The 27,772-nt window shown below is 51.3% G+C and overlaps 2 protein-coding genes across 3 annotated transcripts in view; one reads left to right on the top strand and one right to left on the bottom strand.

The window, feature by feature from the left end:
• Positions 1 to 550: 550 nt before the first annotated feature.
• On the top strand, positions 551 to 26,398 carry FAM131C (family with sequence similarity 131 member C). The gene is given in 10 exon segments (XM_075906343.1): positions 551 to 1,147; positions 17,501 to 17,628; positions 18,883 to 18,918; positions 19,788 to 19,881; positions 22,140 to 22,176; positions 22,178 to 22,308; positions 22,791 to 22,901; positions 23,383 to 23,572; positions 23,574 to 23,662; positions 23,665 to 26,398. Coding segments are annotated over 10 exon segments (888 nt in total). The 5' UTR covers positions 551 to 1,125; the 3' UTR covers positions 23,715 to 26,398.
• The window catches only part of CLCNKA (chloride voltage-gated channel Ka), a 32,374-nt gene continuing 30,996 nt past the window's right edge, over positions 26,395 to 27,772 (bottom strand). For both annotated transcript variants that reach the window (XM_075906340.1, XM_075906342.1), the window contains one exon: positions 26,395 to 27,201. In XM_075906340.1, the coding sequence (XP_075762455.1) occupies positions 27,154 to 27,201 (48 nt within the window). In that variant the 3' untranslated portion in view covers positions 26,395 to 27,153. The remainder of the gene's footprint in view (positions 27,202 to 27,772) is intronic.

Raw genomic sequence — 27,772 nt, 5'->3', positions numbered from 1 at the left:
TGGCTCGTACTGCGGGGTAACTGCCCCCCCCTTTCCCCCTTTCGGAACGGGGGTTTGTCTACAAAAAGGGGCTGGTAGTGTCAGCCCCCCCCCCCCCCGCTACCACCCCCCCCCCCCCGATTTCTCCCCTTTAGCCCCTCTTCTGACGCTACAGACAGTAGCTTGATCCCTCCGGCCGGTAAATTCTGCCCCCTGCTCAGACCATGTCAGCCCCGCTATTTGCCCCCCCCCCCCCCATCATTTTAAACCCCTCGGAAGAGGAGGAAGCAAATCCTAAGAGGCGCTGAGGGGGCAGCGGCTACAGCGAAGGCTGCTGAGTTTGCTCAGTTCGGTGCCCATGCTCAGGGCACCCAAAGTCGCAAATCTGGAGAAGTTAAAGCAAAACGCAGGACAATGCAGCACTTTACAGACTCACACGACGGTTTAGTAGGGGAGGAGCTTTTCTTCCACTGTTTGATCTGAGGACGTGGGTCTGGCCCACGAAAGCTCCTCACCTAATAAACCATCGTGTGAGTCTCTAAAGTGCTGCATCGTCCTGCGTTTTGCTTCAGCTGCCCCAGACTAACCCGGCTGCATCTCTAGCACTGGAGAAGTTGGTGTTTCTGTCGCTGCAGCCAACAGGGATTCCCCGGCCGGGAGCTGAGCTTTGCGGCTCTGCGGCTCCAGCCGGCGCGGTCCCCAAACCCGAGACTGGCTTAACGCTCGTGGCTTTGCTGTGGGGACTGTCCTAGGACCCCGTCCCGCAAGGCTGGCGGCTCCTCCCGCCTCTCGGGCCGGGCGAACGCGGGCGGGGCTGGTTCCATCGCCAGGCGTCTCGGAGTCCCCGGGGAGCGCGGCCTCCGGCCAGGCGGAGCCTCCGCGACTCCGGCGGCCGAGGCAGCGGGAGGAGAACCAGCCCCGGGCCGCAGCACGTGGGCTCCGCTCCGCAAGCGGGGAAGGACCAGCCCTCCCCCCCCCGTCCGACAAGTGCGGGGGGAGGCGGCTAACGCCCGGCTAATCCCCCGGGAGCCCGCCCCGCCCTCGGGGTGTCCGTCTGTCCCGCCGCGCGGAGACCTGAGCGCGGGGGCGGAACAATAAAACGGGGCTGCCCCGCGCTGCCCGAGCGGGAGGAGAGACGCCCCGGTGATGGGCTCCTGCGTGTCCCGAGGTGAGTTGGAGGGAGACTCGCGCCTGCCAGCCCAGGGATTGTCTGCTTCCCATCCCCCACCCGACGAGCCCGCTCCGGGGGTGGGGGCGGGGGCCTTCGGACGAGGAGTCGGGAAGTGGCTTTGTTCCCTGCTAGCCCCGTGTGTAGGCTGGGCTGGGGGCGCCCCTGGCCTGGGGCATTTCGCTTTGGCTCCCTGGGACACTAGCTGGAGCTTTCCACATGTGCTGGGTAAAACCCCCATGCTTGGGGCATAAACAGAGGGGGCTGGGCCGGTCATCCCGTCTGCGCCCACAAGGGGGTTCTGGCACCTCTGGCTGAAATAGCTTTTTCCGCTCGCTAGCAGAGATGGAATATGGGCTGGATGGAGGCATAATCCCCCCAATCTCCCTCCCAGCACAGCCTCCTGGCATCCATTCACTTCCTGCCAGCCCTGGTCCTAGAGTCTTATCAGCCATGCACAGCCAGGGCGAGACAAGGACTCTGCCAAGGCAGCTCCTGGCATGCTGCATGCAGATGGCCGGGCACCATCTTCCAGCCCTGGGCCAGAGACAGCTCACCACAGCTCTAGGACAGGTACTCCTGGAGGAGCAGGCAAGAAAGGGAGGCATTTGGTGCTAGGTGGGAAGCCTGGGAGAAGTGAAGGTCATCAAGCTAAAGGCCCCTATTGTTTGCATCATTGAGATTGGTGGGATTACTCCTGATTTACGCCAGCATACAGGAGATCAGAATGGGGCCGAGAATCTCTCTCACACTGTGCCCCAGGGTGATTTCAGATGGGGCAACAATCCTGCAGCAACCTGGCTCTGGAGGTTACAAAAGTGGAGGCAGCATTCTGGGTTGTAGTCCCACAAACTTGGCCAGTCCTCAGCTTTCACATGCAACTTGTGTTGAATGTAACCCAGAGTCATGTTTCCTACGGAAATATTTGCCTGTAACAGAGGCTTTCATCCAAAACAATGCTTTTCAAAGCAATTTGTAATGATTGTTTTATCCCATGCTGAAATGCAGCCACTTTTGGGGTGCGGTGTTCCCAGGGGCCAATAGGGCACATCACTATGGACATGGGGACTATATGCAACTGTACACTGGGACTAGTCTTCCTGTGCCAATGAGACCTTCAGTCTCTGGGATTCCCACAATGCACAAGGAAAGCTGGTGTTTGCATGCTTTCCCTCTGTATTACTGGGCTGCTTTGAATAGTGAAAGGTTGGAACCTATTTGGTGATGGGGACAGGTGGGCAGAGCCCATCAAAGCAGTGGAAGAACCTCAGGTGACGGAGGGGCCACAGGGTCCAAAAATCAACTGAATACTGCAGACAACAAATGAACGAACAGGGACAGGGGAGCAGGTCATGGGGGCAAAGCAAGGGATTTACAAGGGGACGTGGACTCCAGCATCCCCCGTGCTGAGGAGGCCACAGAGACAGTGGATGCTGCCTGAATAGACAAGGGTTGGGAAAAAGGCTCCCACTGGCAGACACCGCACTCCCTGTCCAGCTCCAGCCATAGGGAAGTTGATGAGGAGGTCTTAGGCCCTCATGACACTGGGATGGGAAGGGCTTAGAGGGGAGGTGTGGAGAGAAAAGCAGCCAGGACATGTGTCAGGCTTAAAGCAATAGGGAATTCTAGGTAATCATAGCACCTGCGCAGCAACATCTTTCACACTCCTCTGCCAACGTTCCCTCACCAATCCGAGGCAGCCCTCTGTGTGGGCAGGGCCCTCAGGGACTTGGCTTCTTTCCTGAAACCTGCCACTTGTGCAGATAATATCTGGGATGTGGAACTCAGCCCCATAGGAAAATTCATGCCACATCAGCCCTGAGACAGCACCAGGGTTTGTCAGGATTGAGTTGACCTGAATTCAGTCTGGGCCCCTGGCAGTCCTTTACAAATCCCAGGAGACACTGAAGGGCCCGATTCTCCAGACAGCTCCTCTCCAAGCAGGCCTGTTGTAAAACGGCCTAGACAGGCCCTTGTAGCTACATGTCTTTATGTCAGTAGCAGAGGGACAGCAGAAGCCAGCTGGGCCTCACTTAGGTCACATGTTTGATAAACCACTCAGGTACAGGTAGATTAGGGACTTGTAGGGCCCTTGGGCCAGCACAAGTGGGGGCCTCTCCCTACCTCTTCCATCTCATTTCGCCCCGCTCGCCTTCTGGAGAAATGGCAGCAGGATTCAGCTGTAAAATGGGTCAGGCATAGGCTTGCCAGGTGTCTGGTATTCACCCGGACAGTTTGGTATTTTCGGCTCCTGTCCGGTAAAAACATTCAGAGAATACCGGACACCTAAAATGTTCCTTGTTCTCCATCCATCACTACTGAGAACAGCCTCTCTCCATCCTCTTTGGAACCCCCTTCAAGTAGTTAAAGGCCTGTATTAGATCCCCACTTACTCTTCTCTTCTGCAGACTAAACAATCCCAAATCCCGCAGCCTCTCCTCATAAGTTATAAGAAGGGGACATTTATTCTCCAAGGGCCATTAGCATCAGCTTGTGGCATCCTTCCTTGGATGTGGCATTGTGAAGCTGGGCAAGTGGCCCCATTGTACTGGTGTGTGTGACTCGCCATACAGAACCATTGGTTACCCTTAATAATGTTACTGTCTGCAGAGCCTGTTAGGCGGAGGATGCTGACTAATGCCAGGCAGCAAGGTCTCTGCCTGCTGGGAGCCTGGGGGAGAGTTGTTGCTGAGGAGAAGGATATGGAAACAAAAGCTCTAGCCAGCTCATTATCACTTGCTGCAAGGTGCTGCTTGCAAAGGAGTGATGAACAGGGAACAGTAAAACACACTGGCATATGCCCCCGCAGGAAGGGGGGGGGCGAAGCTGGAAAAGGGACATGGCATAAAATGTAAAGAAGATTCGTAACTCCTACTTCTTTCTGGCACTTTTCAGCAATGGATCTCCAGGCAGTGTACACAAGCAGGCAGTCTCATTAATCTCATTTTACAGATAGGGGAACTGAGGCATGAAAGCCAGGATGGGACTTGCCCAAGGTCACCCAGCAGCAGAACTGGGACTAAAACCCAAGTCTCCAAAAGCCCAGGCCTGTGTTCATGCTTCTAAGCCTCCTACATTGAGAAAGTCTCCCCTTCATCGCTGACATCTTTTCCAGAGTGAGTAACTATCCTGGGACACCCTGCGCACAGCCCACCTCTGCTAGGGAGATTTTCTGGGTTTGCAGGGAGCCTGGCACGACGGGGTCATGGTCCGTAGTTGGGGCTTTCATAATAAAAACTCCTAAAAAATCTAATTCAGCTAAGCTGCTTAGAGAGCCATCGTGTAGACCCTATCTGAGATGGTTCAAGGAGTCCTCATCTGTTTGGTCTTCACCAGTTTCCAGAAGGTTGACCTGCTTTCAGGTCCAATATGGCCATCTTACTATCCACATCCTGCAGTCACTTACAACAGCTTTGCACCAAATATTCCTCCAGAACATGGGAGTTCTGCAGTAGAGGATGGGAGCTAAAGCCCCTCTCAGGACTCAGAAAACCCTTTATTTCAAGGCACTTTTCTGAGCAAAGTCAGACTTGAAAGTGACTGTCCTGCCTGCAAGCGATTCCTCCCCGCCACCAGAAAGCCAGGTGCATCAGACTCAAAGCTGTGGAAGGAACACAAGGGCTTCTGGCTGAGGAAGCTTCCAGAGTTTGCAGCAGGGCACAAGAGGGCACTGAGCTGAACACACATCCCAAGGGTGCACTGGATGTGAGAGTTTGGTTTGTAGGCAGAAGTGCCAATGGCTGCTCAGGAACTGGGGATAAAAGAATTAAAATCTGCTGAGAAGACAATGTAGCCGCACCCTGGATTTGCAAAGGGGATGCGAATGTTAAAGGGACATTGAAATCAGATGGAAAGCACCAAGGGATGCAGGGCAGAGCTTACTTTGAAGAGCATCCTGGCAACTCTCTCAAGAAGTAAGATAGGCACTCGACATGGCTTTACTGTCTCTGTAGCCAGGACTCCCATGGCCTGGCCAAACCTCAGCATGAAGGGTTGTTCTGAGCCTGCCTATATTCCCTGTGTGAAGGGACATCTAGGTTCATATACAGACTGAGGCTCTGTTTAGACTAGAATCAGGAAGGTGTAAGCCAATGTATAGAGAAGACCAGGTGCCTTCAACATGTGTTAAACTGGCTGAGCTAACACCTTCCAAAGCCAAGTCTAGACAAGGCCTTTGTTATCGCACCCATCAGCTCCTGGCCCTACCGTGCAGCATGTCACACTGCGGTCAGAGGTGCAACTGCAGCTCACATACACATACATGCACTAGCTTTGATCTACCTAGCATGGCTCAAAATAGCCATGAAGATACCGTGGCAAGGGCTTTAGTGCAAGCTGTACCAGGCCCCTGGATATGTACTTGCATTTCTAGCCCATGCCGGATCACAAAACTAGGGCAGGTACTCCCTTGCCTGTAGCAGTGCCCACCCCTGCTAGGTTAAAAAATCATGAGCCAGGCTCACCAGAAATCATGAGATGGGCTTTAAAACCCAGGGACTACCTAAAATAATAGCGGTGGGGCTCTTTTTATTTGCCTTCTGCCTTTTGAGCCTGTAGAGTGCATGTTTTGAAGCTTTCTCTGCAGCTAGGAGGACTAGACATGTACTTTTGCTTTAAGAACAAAGGCTGAAATCATCACGGATTGCACACGACACATCCAGAGCCCCAGCTCCTGGCTCTGTGGAAAATGATCATTGCTATGAGATTCATGACAAAATCATGAGAACTGGCAATGCTGCACCTGCCTGCCCTGTTCCGCGAAGGTGCGGGAACTTGCTGCCACCATCAAGTGCATAAAGCTGTGAGGGTATGTCTACACTACCCCGCTAGTTCGAACTAGGAGGGTAATGTAGGCATACCGCACTTGCAAATGAAGCCCGGGATTTGAATTTCCCGGGCTTCATTTGCATAAGCGGGGAGCCGCCATTTTTAAAACCCCGCTCATTCGAACCCCGTGCAGCGCGGCTACACAGGGCACGACTAGGTAGTTCGAGCCCCATGTAGCCGCGCTGCACGGGGTTCGAACCAGCGGGGTTTTAAAAATGGCGGCTCCCCGCTTATGCAAATGAAGCCCGGGAAATTCAAATCCCGGGCTTCATTTGCAAGTGCGGTATGCCTACATTACCCTCCTAGTTTGAACTAGCGGGGTAGTGTAGACATACCCTGAGTCAGCGACCAGGGAGCTTGTGAACAGGAGCAGCAAACAGGGAGTTTAGAGGGGGAGGTTAGAGGATGCTAGTTTCTTCTGACCTTCTTTAAGCAGAACTTTTATAATAATCTATTTTCCAGACATTTAAAAAGAAGCCCAGTTTATAATTAAACTTTTTCATAAGAAAAATGGTGACAGAAGCCCAGCAGCAGAGTGGGGGCTATCCTGTTTATTGCATCGAGTGTAACATGTATGATTACCTGCCGGTGGGCGGGTGGCGTATGTGTGCACCCGTTGCAAGGAGCTCCTGGCCCTCAGAGACCGAGTTCGGGCTTTGGAGGCCAGGGTGGCTGAACAAGTGGAGCTAAGGGAGGCAGAGAGCTATGTTGATGAGACTTTCCGGGACACTGTCCCACCTCCAGTCTGAGAGCCCCAGTGCTCTTAAGGAGGATGAAAGTCTCAAGGGAACAGAGCATTCAATGGGAGCAGAGGGAAACCATCCCGTAGTTGGGACCCCCCTCCCAGAGGATGTTGCGGTATCCTCTCGCACTGAGGATACATCTGAGGGGGAGGGAATGCCAGTTAGGAAGAGGCAGGTGTTAGTAATGGGTGATTCGATTGTTAGAAACATAGATAGTTGGGTTTGTGATGACCGGGAGAACCGTATGGTCACTTGCCTGCCTGGTGCGAAGGTTGCGGATCTCTCGAGGCATCTAGACAGACTTCTGTGTAGTGTTGGGGAGGAGCCGGTGGTCGTGGTACATGTAGGTACCAATGACGTAGGGAAGGGTAGGAGAGACGTCCTGGAGGCCAAATTTAGGTTGCTGGGAAAGAGACTGAAATCCAGGATCTCTATGGTGGCATTCTCAGAAATGCTTGCAGTTCCGTGCGCAGGGTCAGGTAGGCAGGCAGAGCTTCAGAGTCTCAATGCGTGGATGAGACGATGGTGTAGGGAAGAAGGGTTTAGATTTATTAGGAACTGGGGACACTTTTGGGAGAGGGGGAGCCTATACGGGAAGGATGGGCTCCACCTAAACCAGGGTGGAATCAGACTGCTGGCACTGAACATTAAAAAGGCCGTAGAGCACTTTTTAAACTAAGAGATGGGGGAAAGCCGATTGGTGCAGAGATGCATGTAAATCGGACGGAGACTTCTCTTAGAGGAGAATCCATTGATAGAGATTCTCTAGGCTGTAGTCAGAAAGAGAGGAGGGGAGAGGACAAACAAGGGGCCAGAGCAGACAAACAACCACATACAAAGGAATCTAATACACCAGGAAAGGCCAGACAAATAAACAATGGCTAATTTGTAAAGTGCTTCTACACAAATGCTAGGAGTCTGACTAATAAGATGAGTGAACTAGAGTACCTCGTATTAAATGAGGAGATTGACATAATAGGCATCACTGAAACCTGGTCGAACGAGGAAAATCTGTGGGACACAATCATACCGGGATATAAAATATATCGGAAGGATAGAGCAAGCCAGGTGGGTGGCGGAGTGACACTGTATGTGAAAGATAATGTAGAATCAAATGAAATAAAAATCTTAAATGAATCAATATGCTCAATAGAATCGCTATGGATAGTAATCCCATGCTCCAATAATAAGAATATAGCAGTAGGGATATATTATCGACCACCTGACCAGGACAGCGATACTGACACTGAAATGCTGAGGGAGATTAGAGAGGCTACCAAAATAAAAAACTCTATAATAATGGGGGATTTCAATTATCCCCATATTGACTGGGTACATGTCACCTCAGGAAGAGATGCAGAAATAAAATTTCTCAATAGCTTAAATGACTGCTTCTTTGAGCAGCTGATACAGGAACCCATAAGGGGAGAGGCAATTCTCGATTTAGTCCTGAGTGGAGTGCAGGATCAGATCCAGGAGATAACTATTACAGGACCGCTTGGGAATAGTGATTACAATATAATAACATTTAACATTCCTGTGGTGGGAAGAACACCACAGCATTCCAGCACTCTGGCATTTAATTTCAAAAAGGGAAATTACACAAAAAGGAGGAGGTTAGTTAAACAGAAATTAAAAGGCACAGTGACAAGAGCCAAATCCCTGCAAGCTGAATGGAAACGTTTTAAAGACACCATAACAGAAGCCCAACTTAAATGTATATCCCAAATTTTAAAAAAACATAGTAAGAGACCTAAAAAAGAGTCACTATGGCTTAACCACCATGTAAAAATATAATCCCGAATGATTGGAAAAAGGGAAATGTAGTGCCCATCTTCAAAAAAGGGAAGAAGGACGATCCAGGGAACTATAGGCCAGTCAGTCTCACCTCGGTTCCTGGAAAAATCATGGAAGGGATCCTTAAGGAATCCATTCTGAGGCACTTGGAAGAGAGGAAAGTGATTAGGAATAGTCAGCATGGATTCACCAAGGGAAAGTCGTGCCTGACCAATGGCTAAGTAGCATTTCAGCAGCAAAGGAACTGGGGATGACAGTAGATGAGAAGCTGGATATGAGTCAACAGTGCGCCCTTGTAGCCAAGAAGGCTAATGGCATATTAGGTTGCATTAAGAGGAGCATTGCCAGCAGATCCAGAGATGTCATCATTCCCCTTTATTCGGTTCTGGTGAGGCCATATTTGGAGTATTATGTCCAGTTTTGGGCCCCCCACTACAAAAAGGATGTGGACGCATTGGAGAGGGTCCAGCAGAGGGCAACCAAAATGATTAGGGGGCTGGAGCATATGACTTATGAGAAGAGGCTGAGGGAGTTGGGGGGATTTGATAGCAGCCTTCAACTTCCTGAAGGGAGGTTCCAAAGAGGATGGAGAGAGGCTGTTCTCAGGAGTGACAGATGGCAGAACAAGGAGCAATGGTCTCAAGTTGAGGTGGGAGAGGTCCAGGTTGGATATTAGGAAAAACTATTTCACTAGGAGGGTGGGAAAGCACTGGGATGGGTTCCCTAGGGAGGTGGTGGAGTCTCCATCCCTAGAGGTGTTTAAGTCTCCGCTTGACAAAGCCTTAGCTGGGTTGATTTAGTTGGGATTGGTCCTGCCTAGCACAGGGGGCTGGACTTGACCTTCTGAGGTCTCTTCCAGCTCTATGGTTCTATGATTCTGTAATTCTATGATAAAAGAAGCAGTGAGGGACAAAAAAGGCATTTTTCAAGAAGTGGAAGTCCAATCCCAGTGGGATAAATAGAAAGGAACATAAACACCGTCAAATTAAGTGTAAAACTGTAATAAGAAAAGCAAAAAAAGATTTTGAGGAACAGCTAGCCAAAAACTGAAAAAACAATAGCAAAATGTTTTTTAAGTACATTAGAAGCAGGAAGCCTGCTAAAAAAACCGTGGGTCCCCTAGACAATCGGGATACAAAAGGAGCAATCAAGGATGATAAAGCCATTGCGGAGAAGCTAAATGATTTCTTTGCATCAGTCTTCATGGCTGAGGATGTTGGGGAGATTCCCAAACCTGCACCGTCCTTTGTGGGAGATGAATCTGAGGTACTGTCCTGGATTGAAGTGTCATTGGTGGAGGTTTTGGAACAAATAGAAAAACTTAACGTGAACAAATCACCGGGACTGTATGGCATTCACCCAAGGGTTCTAAAAGAACTCCAATGGGAAAGTGCAGAACTGTTACCTGTAGTTTGTAATCTATCCTTTAAATCGGCTTCCGTACCTACTGAATGGAAGAAAGCTAACGTGACACCAATATTTAAAAAGAGCTCTAGAGGTGATCCCAGCAATTACAGACCAGTAAGTCTAAGGTCCTTTTGTGCAAAACTTTTGCGCAAAAGGGCCAGTGTAGACAGCTGAGATTTGTTTTCTGCAAAAAAGCCCCAATCGCGAAAATGGCGATCAGGGCTTTTTTGCGGAAAAGCACGTCTAGATTGGCACGGAGGCTTTTCCACAAAAAGTGCTTTTGCGGAAAAGCGTCTGTGCCAATCTAGATGCTCTGTTCCGAAAATGCTTTTAACGGAAAACTTTTCCGTTAAAAGCATTTGCGGAAAATCATGCCAGTCTAGATGTAGCCAAGCAGACTGTGAAGAACTTCAAAAAGATCTCACAAAACTGAGTGATTGGGCAACAAAATGGCAAATGAAGTTTAATGTGGATAAGTGTAAAGTAATGCGTGTTGGAAAAAATAACCTCAACTATACATATAGTATGATGGGGGATAATTTGGCTACGACAAATCAGGAAAGAGATCTTGGAGTTATCATGGATAGTTCTCTGAAAACTTCCACACAGTGTGCTGCGGCGGTCAAAAAAAGCAAAGAGAATGTTAGGAATTATTAAGAAAGGGATAGAAAATAAGACGCAGAATATCTTACTGCCCCTGTATAAAACTATGGTACGCCCACATCTTGAGTACTGTGTACAGATGTGGTCTCCTTGCTTCAAAAAAGATATTTTGGCCTTGGAAAGGGTTCAGAAAAGGGCAACTAAAATGATCAGGTGTTTGGAACAGGTCCCATATGAGGAGAGACTCAAGTGACTGGGACTTTTCAGTTTGGAAAAGAGGAGACTGAGGGGGGATTTGATAGAGGTATATAAAATCAGGAGTGGTGTGGAGAGGGTGAATAAAGAAAAGTTCTTCATTAGTTCCCATAATATAAGGACTAGAGGACACCAAATGAAATTAAAGGGTAGCAGGTTTAAAACTAATAAGCGAAAGTTCTTCTTCACATAGCGCATAGTCAACCTGTGGAACTCCTTGCCAGAGGAGGCGGTGAAGGCTAGGACTATAAGAGAGTTTAAAGAGAATCTAGATAAATTCCTGGAGGTTAGGTCCATAAAAGGCTATTAGCCAGGGAGTAGGAATGGTGTCCCTGGACTCTGTCTGTCAGAGGCTGGAGATGGATGACACGAGACAAATCACTTGATCGTTGTCTTCGGTCCACCTTCTCCGGGGCACCTGGTGCTGGCCACTGTTGGCAGACAGGATACTGGGCTAGATGGACCTTTGGTCTGACCCAGTACGGCCGTTCTTATGTTCTTATCCCAAAAGTAAGAAACCAAACAAACGGGAGGACACTTGAAACCAACCCCTGGGGCACTGCAAGCTCTTTTTCCCAAAAAACCTTGAAAAAGAGAAGAGAAAAACAAGCTGCAGTCTCTGGCAGTTGACCCCTCAGTCAGAAGCCTGCAGATACACACAGACAGATTTTCTACAAAACAAGTGTCTTGTACCTCGGTATCTTCGGTGGTCTGAACTGTCAGTGTCAGCCTCGTCTGGTCAGGGTTGTCCTGGCGCGCTCCTGACAGGACCTCTACTCCGTCGGTGATGATAAACTTTTGGCTGTGTGCATAACAATCGGTACTCCCTTTATCTAGAGTGTTAGACCCCGTGCACTTGGGTCAACACAGTAGATCTCTGAGAGGCCCCGGAAATGATAGATGCAGGCAAGGTTTGAAATCAATCGAGCAAGTTTATTGTCAAATGCGAAGCTCTACCAATTGGTAACAGAAATCAGTACAATGTTACACCACTGGGCAGTATGGCCCACGTTGACAAGGTACCAACACTGGGCAGGCCTATTGCCGTATATCAGATATTAACAGCAGTTAGTCTAAGTTAAGCTACTGAGCATTCTGTAAGTTTAGACAACGACACCTGCCGTTCAGGCACCTAGTGCACCCCGCCCCCCAAGGTCGGCCGGAGAGCATCCTCTGCGGTGTCCTTTTATAGACAGGTATAAACAACTTACATCATTTCTTTACGTACCAGGTTACAACCCTCTGTTGCCTAGTTACCACCCCTCACCTTACGGAAGGAGGGCTTACTTACTAGCCTTCATGCTGTCAATCTCGACCCAGTCCTGAACCTAGGTCGGTCTGTGCATTAGTTTTTGGGGAGTCTTTGTACCAAGACATTTCTTATTAAGATGTTCCGCTACTCCCCTTCAGCCTGTTGCTGTTTTCATGTTACAGGCCTCTATTTAGGCTTGCTGACTCCATGTTACTGACTCTCAACTTACTACAAGAAGAATCAATCAATACCAGTTAATTAGAATTAAAAAAAAACTTTTATTATCAAAACAAAACTACAGTTGCAAGCATAGTAAATTGGCTAGATGGAAAGAGCCACAATTTGATATATATACTCAGGGAAGGTCCCTGGGCTGTAATACTTAGTTACAAAAAAGAAAAATAATTAGCCAGCTTAGACATGATTTCCAAACCCCCAAACAAGAAAAACAATAAACCTTGACATATTATCTAAACCTTGGTGTTCCTCATAAAAATTATTGTTTGGTGTTCCTCAGTCTTAAAAAGTTTAAGAAACACTGATGTAACCTTTTCCCTACTTACACATTTCAAGAAGTCCATTCTTGGAGAGAGAAGCATCTCCCATCTCCCTCAATATCTGGGAGAAAGTGCTCTGATCTCAAACAAAGAAGAGAGAGGAAAACCCTCTTTTCCAGTTTGAAATTTCTACCTGCATGGTTATTGGCCCAAACTCCCCTCCCCCTCCGGTAACACCTTTGCTAGGTACCTGAGTTAACCCCTTAGGGTATGTCTACACTACCACCCTAGTTCGACTAGGGTGGTTAATGTAGTCAATCGAAGTTGCAAATGAAGCCCGGGATGTAAATATCCCGGGCTTCATTTGCATCTTGCTGGGCGCCGCCATTTTTAAATCCCCGGTAGTTCGGACTCTGTGCCCGCGGCTACACGTGGCACGGAGTAGGTAGTTTGAAATAGGCTTTCTAATTCGAACTACCGTTACTCCTCGTGGAACGGTAGTTCGAATTAGAAAGTCTAATTCGAACTACCTACTCCGTGCCGCATGTAGCCTCGGGCACAGAGTCCGAACTACCGGGGATTTAAAAATGGCGGCGCCCGGCAAGATGCAAATGAAGCCCGGGATATTTACATCCTGGGCTTCATTTGCAACTTCGATTGCCTACATTAACCACCCTAGTCGAACTCGGGTGGTAGTGAAGACAGACCCTTAGTTACCAGGGCTGTGTCTAGACTACATGGCTCTGGTGACGGAGCCATGTAGATTAGGCAGAATGGCAAAGGGAAATGAAGCTGCAATTTAAATAATCGCCACTTCATTTAAATCCAAATGGCGGCCGTGCTGTGCCGATCAGCTGATTGTCGGCACAGCGCGGCAGTCCAGACAGGGATCTGCCGGCCCCAGAACCCTTCTTCGGCAGATTGGTTGGCAGATCCCCGTCTAGACTGCCGCGCTGTGCCGACAATCAGCTGATTGGCACAGCGCGGTGGCCATTTTGATTTAAATGAAGTGGCGATTATTTAAATCGCGGCCTCATTTCCCTTTTTCATGTAAACTAATCTACATGGCTCCGTCGACGTAGACGAACCCCAGGTGCGGGTCAGCATTCCTCATCATGACAGATGGGGAGGCAGGGATCAGCCCGGAGTAGCTCTGTCAGTTTCCCCTGCTGGATGGCACTGCCCCACAACGCACTCTAGGCTAGGAGCCCAGGAATGTAGCTGAACCTCTGCCTAGCAAATCCCTGGGAGGGGACAGCCAGGGGGTGGGGGGGGACTGAGGCAGAACTGGTTATGCACTTGAGTGTCGAGCATTGCCTGGGAAAGACATGGCAGCACAAGTCCCTGCTTCACACTGCTCCGGGGGGGCTTGTGGAGGTGTCTTGTTGCTTCTTGTGAGTAGAGAAAGGAGGCTGTAAAAGGCTCGTTTCCTAATGCTGTCCCTGAGAATTGTCTACTTGTCTCTGCTTTTGCTAGCAGGCCCTTTGGAGACCCTAGAGATGGAGGCTGTCCACTCTCTTTGGTCCTCAGTTGCAGCCCAGAAGGTGTAAGGGCTTTAGCAAAGACACGCTGGTTCCCCAATAGTTTGCCACGGGTTGGAGTCAAAGGCATGTTTAACAGAAGCAAACCTCACAGAGTCTCCTCCCCATCTCAATCAGCTTGAGTATCACAGTATGACCAGGTCTCCAGCAAAACCTAATGTCACCAAGGAAGCCCAGTGTAGACAAGCCCTGAACTTTGAGGCTGTGTCTACACTGGCACCCTTTTCTGGAAAAGGGATGCTAATGAGACAAGTCGGAATTGCAAATGCCGCGGGGGATTTAAATATCCCCTGCGGCATTTGCATGAACACGGCTGCCGCTTTTTTCCGGCTCGGTGCTTTGCCGGAGAAAAGAGCCAGTCTAGATAAAATCAGGAATAAGGGATCTTCCGGAAAAGGCTTTATTTTCTGAAAGATCCTGTCTAGACTGGCGCTTTTCTCCAGCAAAGCCCCGAGCTGGAAAAAAGCGGCAGCCATGTTCATGCAAATGCCGCGAGGGATATTTAAATCCCCTGTGGCATTTGCAATTCCGACTTGTCTCATTAGCATCCCTTTTCCGGAAAAGGGTGCCAATGTAGACATAGCGGGCTCGTCTACACTGGCCCCTTTTCCGAAAGGGGCATGCTAATTTCACAGGTCGTAATAGGGAAATCCGCGGGGGATTTAAATATCCCCCGCGGCATTTAAATAAAAATGTCCGCCGCTTTTTTCCGGCTTTTAGAAAAGCCGGAAAAGAGCGTCTACACTGGCCCCGATCCTCCGGAAAAAAGCCCTTTTCCAGAGGATCTCTTATTCCTACTTCAAAGGGCTTTTTTCCAGAGGATCGGGGCCAGTGTAGATGCTCTTTTCCGGCTTTTCTAAAAGCCGGAAAAAAGCGGCGGACATTTTTATTTAAATGCCGCGGGGGATATTTAAATCCCCCGCGGATTTCCCTATTACGACCTGTGAAATTAGCATGCCCCTTTCGGAAAAGGGGCCAGTGTAGACGTAGCCAGCCTGAATGTAAAAAAGCACCAAATAGAAAAACTCCAAGGCTGCCTTCCAGGCTTTGTGTGTCCGTCCCGGCATCAAAGGGCCCAAGGCCCAGTTATCTTTCCATATGCAGGTCACCTTGAGGAACCAGACCCAGCACAGGGGCTCTTGCATCAGCTTTAGCCTTTGTCCCCCTTCTCTGTTGCATTTCACCTCCCAGCCTGTCTTCCTGATCTGTTCCTACTTCTTGCCTGGATGTGCAATGTATGTTGTGAACAATAAATGCTGTGGCCTAGCATTTTCTATGAAGAGCCCTCGGTTTTAAAATTTGTTCCCCTCTTGGTCCAAATTACTCCAAAGGTGTTGATCTACCAGGAATACTATTGGGTGCATGGTCCTTATGGATGGACTTAGTGATGGCTGGGGATGTCTGTGATGGCTCAGGTATTTCTCCTCTATTTGACTGACCTGGCTTGTGGCTACAGGCTCAGAGTTGTTGCTGAGTTTGCTGTCTGATATATTGATTGTATGGACCAGGTATGTCAGTTGCCACTCAGAGCCTAAAGGGCAGGTGTTTTCTCATCATCATCACCATCATCATCATCATCATCAAGCTGCCCACACCAGTAGGGGCATAGGGCAAGCAGTCCAGTTTCACCCATCCTGCATGCATTTCCCCCCAGTTTGTACATTCAGATGCAATCACATTGCTTCAGCTACTTTTGGGCTGCACAGCTGCCCCAGGTTGGCCTCTGACCCTCCTGCCCTGGAACTGCCAAAGAAACATTAAGGGGGCCTATTATCAGGCATTCATTAAAATGTTCCAGATATGTCCATCCTTTCTTCTGTAGCACTAGTGTTATAGGCAGTTTTGCCTGGCCTGGGATCTCTTCATTGCTGATTCTGTCAGTCTGTTTCATGTTGAATATTCTGCAGGCACCTGCACTGAAAGCTGTTTGATTTGCACTGGGGGGACTTATTATTTTTCCAGGACTTAAGATTTTGGGTTTAAAGTTCTTGTGTTTGGTGTTCTTGCTGCTTGCATTGGGCTTCCATCCCACACTGAGTTTGTGACATCCGGCATTGCCATATCTATTTGGCACTTCCTATCAAACATGCAGTCAGCAGTATGAGGAACTATGCTGCACAGCTAAATAAATATAACATAAAATAACCCCATAAATTATCAGCATTTATTATCTGCACTGAGGCAGGGCCTAGAGGGTCCAGCCCCTTGTGCTAGGTGTTCCTCAGTCTTAAAAAGTTTAAGAAACACTGTTTTAGTCCATAGATCCTGTTCTGTCTCAGGGCACTGTATGATTATGAGTCATCAGTTAACGGCAGATGTGACTGACCTTTTCTGGATAGGGCTTTTGTTTCACTCTTTCTTGGGTGAGTTCTTTTGCAGGGCTCACTCATAATTGTTCTTCTGCTATCAAGGTGGTGTTGTCAGCTGGTCACTGAGGGTGAATCTACACAGCAGAGGTATTTTGGAATAACTGACTTTATTTTGAAATAACATTGTCCGTGTCTACACTACAAGCAGTTATTTCGACATAATGTCAAAATAGTGTCAAGCTGGAGAACTTCTTACTCTGTCTCCTGTAACCCTCATTTCACGAGGAGTAAGGGAAGTCGGAGGAAGAGGGCTCTTTCTTGGACTTCCTGCTGTGTAGACAGTGCCAAAAGCCGAAATAAGCTATTTCTACTTGAGCTACACAATTGCCATAGCTCAAGTTGCATAGCTAATTTTGGCTTTAATCCTGCCGTATAGATGTGCCCTGAGACAGACTGGCATCCCGGACTGATCCCACTGACATTCACACTTTTAAATGAGATTACAGACATATACCTAGCTTTAGAGTTAAGGGAGTACAAAGTTTAAAATGAGGTTTCAGTTGCAATATGGAGGCACTTTAGTTACAATGTACTGACAATTTAAAATGAGGTTTTAGTTACAATGTGTATTTAAAAAGTTACAATAACAGATTCTTCAAAGGCAATTCTTAACAAATTCATCCAAAAGTGATTAACTTTTATAATTCTAAAATTCTATTAAGAAAAAATTGGTCCATAGTTCATAAGGTTACATAACGTTATATGGTAGCTATAATTCATTAAAAGGGCAATTCCATACATCGTGGACTCCTATGATGCACTGTGGTGGCATAGCAGGTGAAACCATGGTGCCTCATGAGAGATGTAGTCTGGTTGAAGAGACTGTCATATAGAGGAGAATGGGGACATGAAGCAGCTGTACTACTACGAGGTACCAAAGCAACAGTTCAGAACTGAAAGTTTTGAGTTTCAATTCTGGACCTAAATTCTGAAATTCTCCATCTCCCCTGACTCCAATATTCCAGCATCTTTTCTATAACTGCTCTGTAAACAGGCAACCAAGCAGGGTCACCAAGCCCAGTCCAGCCCTCTCTCACCCATCTCTTTTCTCCTTTGTTGCAGAATTCTTCACAAGTGCCCAGAAGGAATATTCCATCTCCAGACACAGCAGGCAACCAGCGTGTTCTCCTTCTGCCCCCCATGAGAGCCAGGAAGTACCTGCATCCACCCTGGGGAAGGACAACTGCAAGGTAACCAAAGAGCCAGGGTCCAAGGCAGTCATTGCAAAATGCTACAGGAGCATGCAAAGGGTGTGTTGTGGCCTCTTCCAATGGTTTGGCCTCTGTGAGAACTGGGTATTGCTACTAGCTATTAGCCTTGCCTGCCTTACTCCAGAAGAACCTGGGTTCAAACCCAGCTGATGACCTGCGAGGGTGGCTGCTATAGATGAACTCTAGTTGCTGTTCAGCAAACAAACCATGAGGTGTTTGGTGGTGACTCGGTGCCCTGATTTTATAGGGACAGTACCAATATTTGGGACTTTTCTTATGTAGGCATCTATTCTCCCTCCTGCACTCCTGGATTTTCACACTTGCTATCTGGTCACCCTACATAGTTGGTGGTGGGGAGTTGAACATTTCCCTGCACCCTGAAAGGTCCCTGTGCAAGTTCCCTTGGCATGGAGGGTGGATGACTCAGGCAGGGGAGCCAGGCGCCCTTTCATGAGATAATGAAAAGGCTGTTCAGCAGTTTGGTGCCTCAGGAAAGACCAAGTGGCCAAGGATCCCTATTGCTTGTGCTTGGCAGCCTCCTAATGGGCCAAGTTATTGTAACATCTAGGATCCCAGCCATGGCTCAGGACCCCATTGGGCGAGGCACTGTACAAATCTTGAACATAATGACAGGTGCTGTTCCAAAAAGCTGACAAGCTAAAGCCATGGGGCCCTTCCCCACATGTCAGCACTGGCAGCAGTACGTTACCGGGGCACGCCAGGGAAGCTGCTGCTACCTGACCAGCCCAGCTCTGGGTTCCAGGCCTGTCTATCCAGCACCATTCCTATAAAAACAGTGACATGGAATGAGTTTAGTGGATAGGGCCCCTGCCTGGAAATCAGGATACTTGGGTTCCATTTCTAGCTTCACCACTAACCTGCTGTGTGGCCATAGGCAGCTCACTTCCCTGCTGTGTGCCTCAGTTTCCCCATCTGTTCACCTGCATTAGAGGTGAAAAGTGCAATATCAGAGCCTGCAGTTGTTGCTACCACTCAGTACAGTGACTCTATCCCAGGAAGATCCAAATTAAACAGCATGGAAAGAACATGGGGGTTGAAGTGGTATAAAGTTTTCATTGGCTGACATTGAGGGCATTGTGTGGGTCATTCCAAACTGCTTCCAGTCTGTCCTCCATACCACATCAGGCAACTGCCTCTTCTGTTTCTATGTTTTAGGAATTTTAAAACCCCCAACCTATTGGTGCCTCAGTTTCCCATCAGTAAAACAGATAGGAAAACCAGATGGATTTCTGCTGGGACCCTCTGCAGGTCAGTGTGGGCTGGTTGCCCTGAGGGTGCTGAGCTCCTGGGAGAATGGAGGGCAGGTGTGGATGGAGTGTACCCTAGTGGATGCGTGTGATGGTCCCTATGCAAGAGGCTGCCATGGCGGGAGGGGTCCAGGCTGGAAGTCCCTGGAGAAATGTGGCAAGTGGAGGGGGTTGGTTCAGGGTGATCAGCATCATCCGGCCTTTGTCCAGTTCCATGTACATAGGGAGGCTGTGGGGAGCTGCAAAGCTGGCACAGGGTCCCTTCACTGAGTGGGATCAGTGTGCGTTCATGGGAGAGCAAGGTCCTGCAGGCCCTTGTCATCACAGGGATCCATACCAGGTGAGAGCCAACCCCGCAGACTGGGTGTAGTTGGGAAGCGCTTGGCAGACACTGAGCCTGCCCCCTCCCCCTTGTGCATCTCTGAGTTTTGTAGCAACAAAGCTAAGTCTCCTCACCAGCCTGCAGGCTGGGAACTTGCAGCTTTATTTAAGTGCATCACACCAGAGCATCTGTGCTGAGGATTGGGACTAAACCAGAGTCCGCAGGGAGCATGGCTCCATCCCATAACAGTCTGTGTAACCCGGATAACCCCTTGATGCCTACAGTCATCTCTGGAGTCACCAGCACAGACTTGGCACCACTAGACATGGTCTCCCTCATGAGTCACAGTAGGTGCTGCCGATCCATCTTCGTATCATAAGTCCTGAGTGTCCAGGGGCTGCTGGGCCATCTGGGGGACCGCACCCTGGCAATCTCCCCTCTGTTTTCCTGGGTCCCCTCCCCCAGCGTGGGGCTGGCTGAGGGTGCTCAGCTCTGTCTCCCTGCGCCAGCCCATCTTGCCCACCTTTGCTTCTCTTCTCCCTCTGCAGAAATGTTTCAAAACATCCAATGGGACGCTCTCTGATGCCAAGTCTGGCTCGAGTGGTTACAACGTGATGACCCTGGCAACCTCCTCTCTGGTGGGTAAGTAAGGGTCAGTGTTTCTTCCCACGGCTCCCCTTGGCTGCAACGGAGCCAATAGGAGCCACAAGGCTGCATGGCTGCGGCTCCGGGAAGTAAACAAACTGGCGCGGCCAGTTAACTGGTTTCTCAAAGTGGCCTCGCTGGTAAAGACCATCCATCCCTCCTGCCTGGCTCCATCATCCTGTAGGGCGGCCAACTTTCTACTCCCATAAAGCCAAGCACCCCGGCCTCGCCCCTTCTCCGTGGCCCCGCCCCCTCTCACGTCATCCCCTTCATTCTGTCTGTGGCTCTTCTCCTGCTCACTCACTCACTTATTTTCATAGAATCATAGGACTGGAAGGGACCTCGAGAGGTCATCGAGTCCAGCCCCCTGCCCTCAAGGCAGGACCAAGCTCCGTCTACACCATCCCTGACAGATGTCTATCCAACCTGTTCTTAAATATCTCCAGAGAGGGAGATTCCACCACCTCCCTTGGCAATTTATTCCAATATTTGACCACCCTGACAGTTAGGAATTTTTTCCTAATGTCCAATCTAAACCTCCCCTGCTGCACTTTAAGTCCATTACTCCTTGTCCTATCCTCAGAAACCAAGAGGAACACATTTTCTCCTTCCTCCTTGTGACACCCTTTCAGATATTTGAAAACCGCTATCATGTCCCCCCTTAATCTTCTTTTTTCCAAACTAAGAAGATGGGCTGCCTCAGGGGTTTGAGATGAGGGAGCAGGTAAGGGCCCTGGATGGGGCTGCGAGCTCCAGGGTCAGGCTGGGGAGGAGAGGTTTGGGGTGTAGGAGGGGCTCTGGGCTGGGATCCAGGGGCTCAGAGGGGGATCAGGGCTGGGGTAGGGGGTGGAATGAGGACTCTGGATCAGGGTGCAGGCTTTGAGGTGAGGCCGGGAATGCAGGGTTTGGGGTGCAGGAGGGGGCTGGTGCCAAGAGTTTCAGAGAGTGGGATGGGGATCAGGTTTGCAGGCTCCAGGCAGCTTCCACAAGCAGTGGCCTGTCCCCTTTCCCACATGGAGGCAAGGTCAGGCCCCCTCTGCAGGTGCTGCCCCCACCGTGCCCATTGGTTGTGGTTCCTGGCCCATGGGAGCTGCAGAGCTGGCTCTTGGGTGGGGGCAGCATGTGGACTGAGCCCCTTGGCTGTGCCTATTCATAAGAGCAGAGAGGGGACATGCCACTGCTTATGGTAGCCACACAGAGCCAGGGCTGGCAGGGAGCCTGCTTTCGCCCTACACGTCGCTGACCTGACTTCTAGTGGCCCAGTCGGTGGTGCTGACTGAAGACCCCAAGGTCCCTTTTCAACCAGGCTTCCGGTCAAACAACAGACACCTGGCAACCCTCTCACTGGGCTGACAATTGCCTAGCACAGACTCCCAGAGGAGGCCAGAGATCCAGCCACAATCCCAGGCAGCAGGCGGCAGCTTCCCCTGAGGGCTTGTGGCATTCCTCAACCAAATGGAGCTGGCATGAGCTGGAGCTAGGGCCAGATCCCAGGAGGGGCTTGATCCCATCCCCTCTGAGGGCAGGTCCAGAGGTCCCTTTGAGTAGACAAGAGCCCTGGGAACAGAAAATGGATCCACACAGACCCTGCGATCCTCTCTGATTCCCAGACTGGCTGACACAGCCTTCCCTTGGGTCACCGCATGGGAAGTTCCTAAGTACGGCCTAGGGGAGGGTCATGCAAACCCTTCGACAACGCCATCAGGCCTTTCAGATCTGCCCCTCCCTCCACAGCTCAGCTGGCACTTGTGCCAGGCCTGGAAGAGGCTAGCGCAGCCCATAACCACAAGCAGACCCCTGCCCCCCCCCCCCCCCAGCATGCTACAGGCCAGGCCAAGGGGATCTAATTGTCCCCACATGGGAGATGAAAGGGGAGGGAACGGGGTGTATCAGCTTCCAGCAGTCACCAGCGTAATTCATTGTGGGTATGTCTACACTACCCCGCTAGTTCGAACTAGCGGGGTAATGTATGCATACCAAACTTGCTAATGAAGCCCGGGATTTGAATTTCCCGGGCTTCATTAGCATAAAGCCGGCGCCGCCATTTTTAAAAGCCAGCTAGTGCGAACCCCGTGCCGCATGGCTACACGCGGCACGGGCTAGATAGTTCGAACTACGTAGCCATTCCAAACTATCTGTAACTACGTAGCCATTCCGAACTATCTGTACTCCTCGTGCACCATGTCTTGATGCATTGATCGAACTGGTCTGAATCCCACCCACTTCAGCCCAGCTCCTCCTTCTCTCTGCTTTAGGATTAGTCCAGACCATAAAGGACGACATCACCAAGCCCCCGCATGGTTCACGGCCGGGTGGCCCATCTCATCGAGTGGAAAGGCTGGAATGCCCCCCCGGCAGGCTGGGAGCCGTGGCTGACAGAGGAAGAGCACTATTCCTACCTCACAGATGAGCCGAGGTGTGTGTGTGAGAGAGAGGTACCCCTAAAGGGAGGGGACAGAGCACTGCAGTTGCTGGGCACTGGGGCATCCATTGGTGAGCAGTGCCCATGCATTTGGCACATCCCTTAGCTGTCTGCTGAATAGCAACCAATGCAGAGAACTCCTAGTCCTGCTCCAGATAGAAATCACTCAGAGCTCCGCTGCCACCCTAGGGCTTTCCACTCCGCGATCCTTGTATCACAACTAGCTGCCATCACAGAGCTGTTGGTACCTTCCTCTCGAGCAGGGAGCTGGTCACGGCTGGAGACAGGGCTCTGAGCGGAGTGTGGCTGGATAGAATTCTTCTGGTTTGCCAGGGGACACGCAGTTCCTGAGAACACTGGTGTTAATCCAGATCACTCTGGTTTAGAGGTGTCACTCCAGATTTCCCCGGGTAGCCAGGGTCAGTACATGGCCCAATAACAATCTCCTTGTAACTTGTGTTTGGTTTCCCATGGTCCGACCCAGGGGTCGCTGAGCAATTTGCCATCACTGTGGCCACCCTGAGTGCCTGGTCCTCATTGGAGGAAGAGGAAATGAATTACGGGAGCAGCTCCCAGGAGATCATACAGCTTCAAGGTACCTCTCCCTTCCTGTCTGCCATGAGCAGCCTTTCAGGGCTCCTGCTGCTCCCCAGCCCTCCCTACATGTAGTGATTCGGGGCCACCCTTCCTGGTCTCCTGTCTCCGTCAGATGCAGATCCCTGGGCTTTCAGGTGTAGATCTGTCATCTCTTTCCAAAGGGGATGTTTGGACAGCTGGGGACCATGGAGCACAGCTGCATTCTGACCACACCCCTGCCAATGCTGGGTCCGTGGGGTCCCCTTCCACTAGCCCATGGGGGCACCCAGAGCTGAGGGCAGGATTGGGACCCTGGATGGACTCAGCAACCCCAGCTGGATTCAGTAGAAGCCACCGACCATCAGGGTCTCTGGGAATCAGGTGTCTGAAGCAGGGCTCCCTGGATCTGTGGCCACTCCTCATTGTGATGGCCATGCCCCTTCTCAGGGCCCTGCTGAATCCCTAACACACAATTCTCCCCTCCCTGGCTTTGCTTTCAGACCTGGAGAGCATCTACCTGCAGGAGAAGCTGCTGCCAAGTCCCCAGGTAATAAATAGCCGCAACGTGGAAGACAGCCTGCCTGCCTCCTCGTCCTCCACACACACCTCCCCGACAGCCCGGGGGCACCCTGGAGCAGAGAAATGGAATTCTAGACACATCTTCCCCGGGGATCTCCCCCATGGCCCCCCAGGCAGACAGCTCGGAGAAGGAGCTGGCCTGCACAGGGCCAGAGCGGGAGAGCACGACCAGCATCTGCCAGAAGCGGCTCAGCAACTCCCTGCCTATGCGGACAGCAGCTCCCTCTCTGAGGACGAAGTGTTTTATAACTAGATCCCAGGCAGAAAGAGGGAGGGGTGTTGCCCTGAGGGGTCCTGCCCCAGGGGATGGCACGTTCCAGCTCCCTGGATGTTGCTGGGAGAAATGATGAAAAGTTGCCTATTAGTTTGACATGGCAAGTGGGTGCCCATACAATCCCTCCTACTAATGCCTGCGGGGGCTCCTCGAGAGCCGGGTGCCTTTGTTGGACTGTTGCCATTTGCCCGGTGGGGGCTTTGATTTATTTTCCTTTGGCCGAGGCTGCTGATTGCGTTAGGGAGACTCTCTGCAAGACCAAGACATGTTCTGTCTCCCAGCGGTTCCCTGAGGGCTGGACAGCCAGGGAGCATGGGAAGGCATCTGCGTCCAAGCGTATTGAATGTGCGTTTCAGGCTTCCATCCTCGGTGCCCCAGCTAGCCCTGTGAGCGGGTGGTCTGCACACAAGCCAGCACTCGATGCTTTGGCTTCTTGTCCCCACCTCGTTTGGATGAGACCTCGGCAGGTTTACCAGGGGCATGGCTGTGCTCCCCCATGCAATTCCAGCCGCTATGGAGAGGCACTGGGCTCTCAAGCCACTTGGGGCTGGGAGCTTTGGCATTTGGCTAGCAAGCAGCTGGCTTGTACGAAGGCCACCCTGCTCTCTGAGACTGGATGTTTCAGTTGCCTAAGGAGGTTAGGTGCCAAATCCCATCAATGGAGGGTGAATGGAGTGTCTAATTCCCATAAGGTCTTTGCACATCCTAGCCTAAAGGCTGAAATGCTACAACCCCAGTCAGTTTGGTCCTTTCTCTTTACAGGACCAGAGTTAAACTCCAGGGCCCAGCTGCCCCCCCCCCCCCCACACACACACCCCACCCAGCCCCGCTGGCCATGCCTCGCACTGTGCTCCAGCCTTGGACTTAGTTACAACTTGGTCAGGTTCATTCAGCTGAGACGACAAACCTCATCATATGTAACCCCCCCCCACCCCACCCCCATGGCTGCAGGGCACTGCTGGCTTTGACGCTCTGACCTCAAAGGTTTGAATAGTTCTGTGAGCAGGGCTCTCCCTTGGCACATACCATCATTCACATGTGCTGGGAGTGGGGGGGAGATACCAACATGAAATCTCAGCCCACGGGGGGATGGGGAGCAGCTGAATGTATTCACTTGAGAAGACTTTGTCTGCCATGACCACTGTGCCTCTGGCAGAGGCTGCATCCGCGGGGTTTTCTCTAGGGATGCAAGTGACTAGTCGAGTATGCAATAAGCAAAAGCTTATTGGACAGTCGACACACTAGTCAACTCGTCGCCCTCCCCCTTGCCCCCGTTACTGCCTCTATCACAAAAGGGAGGAGGAGATGGTGGGGGAGCTGGCTTAAAAGTCAGTTCCCTCCAGCCCCATGAGACGGGGCAGGGGCCCAGCAGAGTCCCTGCTGGGGCTCTTGTGCATTTCAGAGGGGAAGTACCGTATGGAGCCTGGGGTCAGCGGGGGCTCCATGCAGGTGCCAGCTTTGAAATGTATAGGAGTCCTCAGCAAAGGCTCTTGTGCATTTCAAAGCGGAAGTGCCTGCTGGCCCCGGGCTCCATGCCACATTCCAACTTTGAAATGCACAGGCAAAGGCAGAACCCGGAAGTTCTTAGGGTCTGTCCTCACTAGCCCCCCAGTTCGAACTAGGGTGGCTAATGGAGGCATTCAAACTTGCAAATGAAGCTCAGGATTTAAATATCCCGGGCTTCATTTGCATGTTCCCGGGTGGGCGCCATTTTTAAATGCTCATAATTCGAACTCCCTGCCCACAGCTACACGTGGCATGGACTAGGTAGTTCGAATTAAAGCTCCTAATTCGAACTACTGTTACTCCTCCTGCAAGGTGTAGACATACCCCGCGTCTACACTGGCATGATTTTGCACAAATACTTTTAACGGAAAAGTTTTTCCATTAAAAGTATTTGCGCAAGAGAGCATCTATACTGGCATATGCCTTTGCACAAAAGATTTGCTTTTGCGCAAAAGCATCCATGCTAGTGTAGATGCTCTCTTGTGCAAGAAAGCGCCGATGGCCATTTTAGCCACCGGGCTTTCTTGCACAAGAAATTGATGTTACCTGTCTACACTGGCCTCTTGCGCGAGAACACTTGCACAAGAGGACTTATCCCTGAGTAGGAATGTCAAAGTATTTGCACAAGAACCACTGATTTCATACAGTAAAACATCAGTGTTCTTGCGCAAATACTCGCGGCCAGTGTAGACAGTTGGCCGCTTTTGCGCAAAATCTTGCCACTGTAGACACAGCTTTACAGTGCAGACATACCCTTACAGACTAATCGAATAGTCGATGGAAATCCCATCGGCTATTTGATTAGTTAATTCACCGCAATTTAACATCCCTTGTTTCCTCCCAGTCAGGGCGGGTCTGTAAGGACAGAGGCTGACATGTGCAATGAGTCACTGTGCACCTCAGTCTGCTTCCTCCTAGGCTGGTCCTCCTTTACCAGGCATTGGCCAGGCCAGGCGGGCGGATGTCATGCCTGGCGTGTGAACTTAGTCACCTACATGGTTACTACGGTTGCTGGAGACGTGCGCCTTGGCTACGCTCCCTGCGTCAGATGGGGCAGAAGGAGCAGGTCCCAGGGCAGGGGGTGGGGGAAGCAGCAGTGACACCTTTTCCCCCCCACGTTCCCTGCTGCAGAGAAATACAAAGGGTCAATAGCTCCACACAGGCTGGCTCTGTCTGATTTACTTGGCCATGAGGGGGAACAATGGATTTCAGAGGAGCCACTCACAGGCAGGCTAAGGCCCAGCTACCCTGGAGATGGTGTCTGGGGACAGGCAGGGGGTGCTTTGGCTGCACAGGACTCCTACAAGCCTGGTTCTGGCTTAAACGGGCATGGTGCCATTAGGAGCGACTGGAGGGTAAGGGAGAATTCCACGCAGGTTGGTCTGTGATGGGCTCAGATGGGTGCAGTGAGAACTGAGGCCTTTCACTGGCAGAAGCACAAGCCCCCAGCCCTTAGGCTACCAGCGCGTCTCTTCTAGGGCTTCAGGAGCAGTATGCTCTGGCCCCACTGGGCCCAGCCCCCAAGGGGCACCAGGAACTCAGTTCAGGATGTTCCGGGCACATTTCACGTGGCAACAGCCACTGCAGCCGTGGTCTGTCCTCTGCGCTGAGTCCATGGGCCAAGTTGTTTGTCCCAGCGTATATGTGCTGGGATCTCGCTCCACGGTGGCTGAGGGCTCCAGCAACTGCCAGGCTTCCTGGGGCAGAGAGCTCCAGGGGTCATGTCTGCCCTGGCTCCCTGCTGTGGGAGCAGCAAGGGGTGGAGCTTTTCAATCCACTTCAGTTTACAAAAAAAGATTTGAGGCAATGGCAGCAAGAGGCAGGGGTTCCTGCGGGCACCGCCCCTGCCTTCTGCTGTGATCTGAGCCCCAGCCAGAGCCTGTCCCCATGGCTCCGCAAGGCTGAGAATCACTCATGTCAGTGTCTTCGGATTTGCCAGGTCTTCAATCGCCGCCTTCAGCTGGAAGAGAAGCGGCGGTTGGGCGAGACTGTGCCCCCGCCGGGCAGGGCAAGCTCCTTGCTCCTCCTGCCCGGGGCACTCAAGAGACATTAGGTCACCTCCTCAATGCCCATGCCTTTCCCATCCCAGATGGGTCCTTGGGTCCCTGGCCATCCCCCCCAGGTAGCTCTCTAGTGTGCCACAGACCCCAGCTCCTGCTGGTCCCAGCCCTTTCGCCCTACCCCGCTCCTGCTGGTCCCAGTCCCCCTTCCCTGCCCCTGCCGGCCCAGCCCTTTCGCCCTACCCCGCTCCTGCTGGTCCCAGTCCCCCTCCCCTGCCCCTGCCGGCCCAGCCCTTTCGCCCTACCCCGCTCCTGCTGGTCCCAGTCCCCCTCCCCTGCCCCTGCTGGCCCCAGCACTTTCGCCCTACCCCGCTCCTGCTGGTCTCAGTCCCCCTCCCCTGCCGGCCCCAGCCCTTTCGCCCTACCCCGCTCCTGCTGGTCTCAGTCCCCCTCCCCTGCCGGCCCCAGCCCTTTCGCCCTACCCCGCTCCTGCTGGTCCCAGTCCCCCTCCCCTGCCCCTGCCGGCCCCAG

The sequence above is a fragment of the Pelodiscus sinensis genome, chromosome 23 (genome assembly GCF_049634645.1).
Source record: "Pelodiscus sinensis isolate JC-2024 chromosome 23, ASM4963464v1, whole genome shotgun sequence".
Classification (NCBI taxonomy): domain Eukaryota; kingdom Metazoa; phylum Chordata; order Testudines; family Trionychidae; genus Pelodiscus; species Pelodiscus sinensis.
Note: the sequence above shows the minus strand (reverse complement) of the source record. Positions and strands in the feature narration are given on the sequence as shown.